The 2047-nt window shown below is 57.8% G+C and overlaps 1 protein-coding gene across 1 annotated transcript; it reads left to right on the forward strand.

The window, feature by feature from the left end:
- The first annotated feature begins 225 nt into the window (after positions 1-225).
- Positions 226-1493, forward strand: LOC114067961 (prolactin-releasing peptide receptor-like). Its single transcript, XM_027903760.1, has one exon. The coding sequence runs from the start codon at positions 405-407 to the stop codon at positions 1488-1490; it is 1086 nt and encodes a 361-aa protein (XP_027759561.1). The 5' UTR covers positions 226-404; the 3' UTR covers positions 1491-1493.
- The last annotated feature ends 554 nt before the right edge of the window (positions 1494-2047 follow it).

The raw sequence follows: 2047 nt of genomic DNA on the forward strand, positions 1-2047 counted from the left end.
ATGGGAGCACAGGTGACGGAAAGGACCCTCCTGCCCAGCCGGGTAGGCGGGAGCTGGCTGACTGGCATGGAATTAGCTGGGGTAAATTAAAAGCAAAGAAATGCAGGAGTGCCTTTTATTTCTGCCTTATGGCAGCACAGCTCCCTCTCCATGAGGCTTCCGGAGCTGCTTTCCTGCCCCAGACTGGCAGCTCCCTGCAGATCTGGGCTGGCTGATTAACCACTTCCCAGCCAGCTTCCCAACTTTGCTCCTTACCGGGGGCTGTGCAGGAGGACCTGGACACTGGGGACGGCTCCTTCTGCCCAGCTCAACCCACATATGTTTCTCTCCCCTGCCAGGGCTCACAGGATCATCTCTGCTTGACTTCGAGGTGCGGAGAAGCCGCATCGGCCACAGGGGTTGCCATGGCTCAGCTGCCCAACGAATCCTGGCACAACAGCTCAGCCCCCCTGTTCACCGGCCTGGACCTGCTCCTGGAGCTGAAGCCGCTCTTCATCCCACTCTACGCCACGCTGGTGGCCGTGGCCTGCACCGGGAACCTTTTCCTGATCCTGCTCATCGCTCTCACCAAGAAGCTGCACTGCACCACCAACTTCCTGATCGGGAACTTGGCGGTGGCCGACTTCATCATGTGTCTGGCCTGTGTCCCCCTCACTGTGTCCTACGCCTTCGAGGCGCGGGGGTGGCTCTTCGGCGTGTTCATGTGCCACTTTGTCACCCTGCTGCAGGCTGCCACCGTGTTCGTGTCCGTGCTGTCCCTCACGGCCATTGCCATCGACCGCTACGTGGTGGTGGCGTACCCGATCCGCAGGCGGATCAGCCGCAGGGCCTGCGTGTGCCTCGTGGCCTGCATTTGGCTGCTCTCCATCATGGCCTCCGTCCCCACGTCGCTGCACACCCACTACCTGGACCTCAACGCCATCGGCCACGACATGATCATCTGCGAGGAGTTCTGGAAGCACGAGGAGAGGGAGCGGCTGCTCTACTCGTGTTTGATGCTCCTCCTGTCCTACATGCTCCCGCTGCTGGCGGTGTCCGTCTCCTTCTGTGCCATCACCTACCACCTGCGCAGGAGGAACGTGCCGGGCGCTGCCTATCGCTGCCAGGACAAGTGGACCAGGACCAAGCAGAAGACCTTCCGGGTGCTCACCATCTCCGTGGTCTGTTTTGCCATCTGCTGGCTCCCTCTCCAGGTGGTCAACTTCATCCGGGACATCGACGAGGAGTTCACCATCCTGGACAAGAGGTACGTCAACGTCATCCAGGTCTCGTGCCACCTGATTGCCATGAGCTCCGCCTGCTACAACCCTTTCATCTACGCCTCCCTCCACGACAAGTTCTGGTTCCACCTCAGCACCTACTTCTACCGCAGGAAGAAGAGCTCCGGCACCATGTCCTGCAAGGCTTCCCGCTTCAACACCTGCTCCACCCTGGCAGATGCTCCCACCATTGCCTCAGATAAGATAGCTTTGCAGACCAGGTTATCTTAGCTGGAGGACCTCAAGGGAGAGGGTTTGCTTTCGGACCTGGCAGGCACTGGGTGTGGGAGGTGGCTGCTGGCTGGGCTGGTTTGTTGCTGCTCCCAGAAAAGTCTCTCATGCTTGGAAAGGCAACAAAACTGACAGGCTTTGTGTCCTTGAATTATGGAATGGTTTGGGTTGGAAGGGACCTTAAAGCTCTTCTCATTCCAACCCCCGTGCCATGGGCAGGGACACCTTCCCCTAGCCCAGCTTGCTCCAAGCCCTGTCCAATCTGGCCTTGGACACTTCCAAGGATGGAGAAAGTGTCCTCATCACTTAAGCAGCTCAAGGATGTTTTGTTCTTTGGGGGCAACAAACCAGTGCAACAACAAACACCTGAGCCAGGCAAAGGTTTTGATGAAACAGTAGTTTCTTGTCTCATTGAAACAGTGCAACGGACAAGTATCATGGCTGGGGATGGGGCAAATCCCTCTATCCCAAATCCTGGCTGGGTGTTGTAGGTGTCCAGTGCCGTATTTGGAGCACGCAGACTTCACCCTGTGGTATATTTAGAAGCTGGGTCAGCA

The sequence above is a fragment of the Empidonax traillii genome, unplaced genomic scaffold (assembly GCF_003031625.1).
Source record: "Empidonax traillii isolate 1590-97213 ecotype Southwest subspecies unplaced genomic scaffold, ASM303162v1 scaffold992:size1346157, whole genome shotgun sequence".
Classification (NCBI taxonomy): Eukaryota; Metazoa; Chordata; class Aves; order Passeriformes; family Tyrannidae; genus Empidonax; species Empidonax traillii.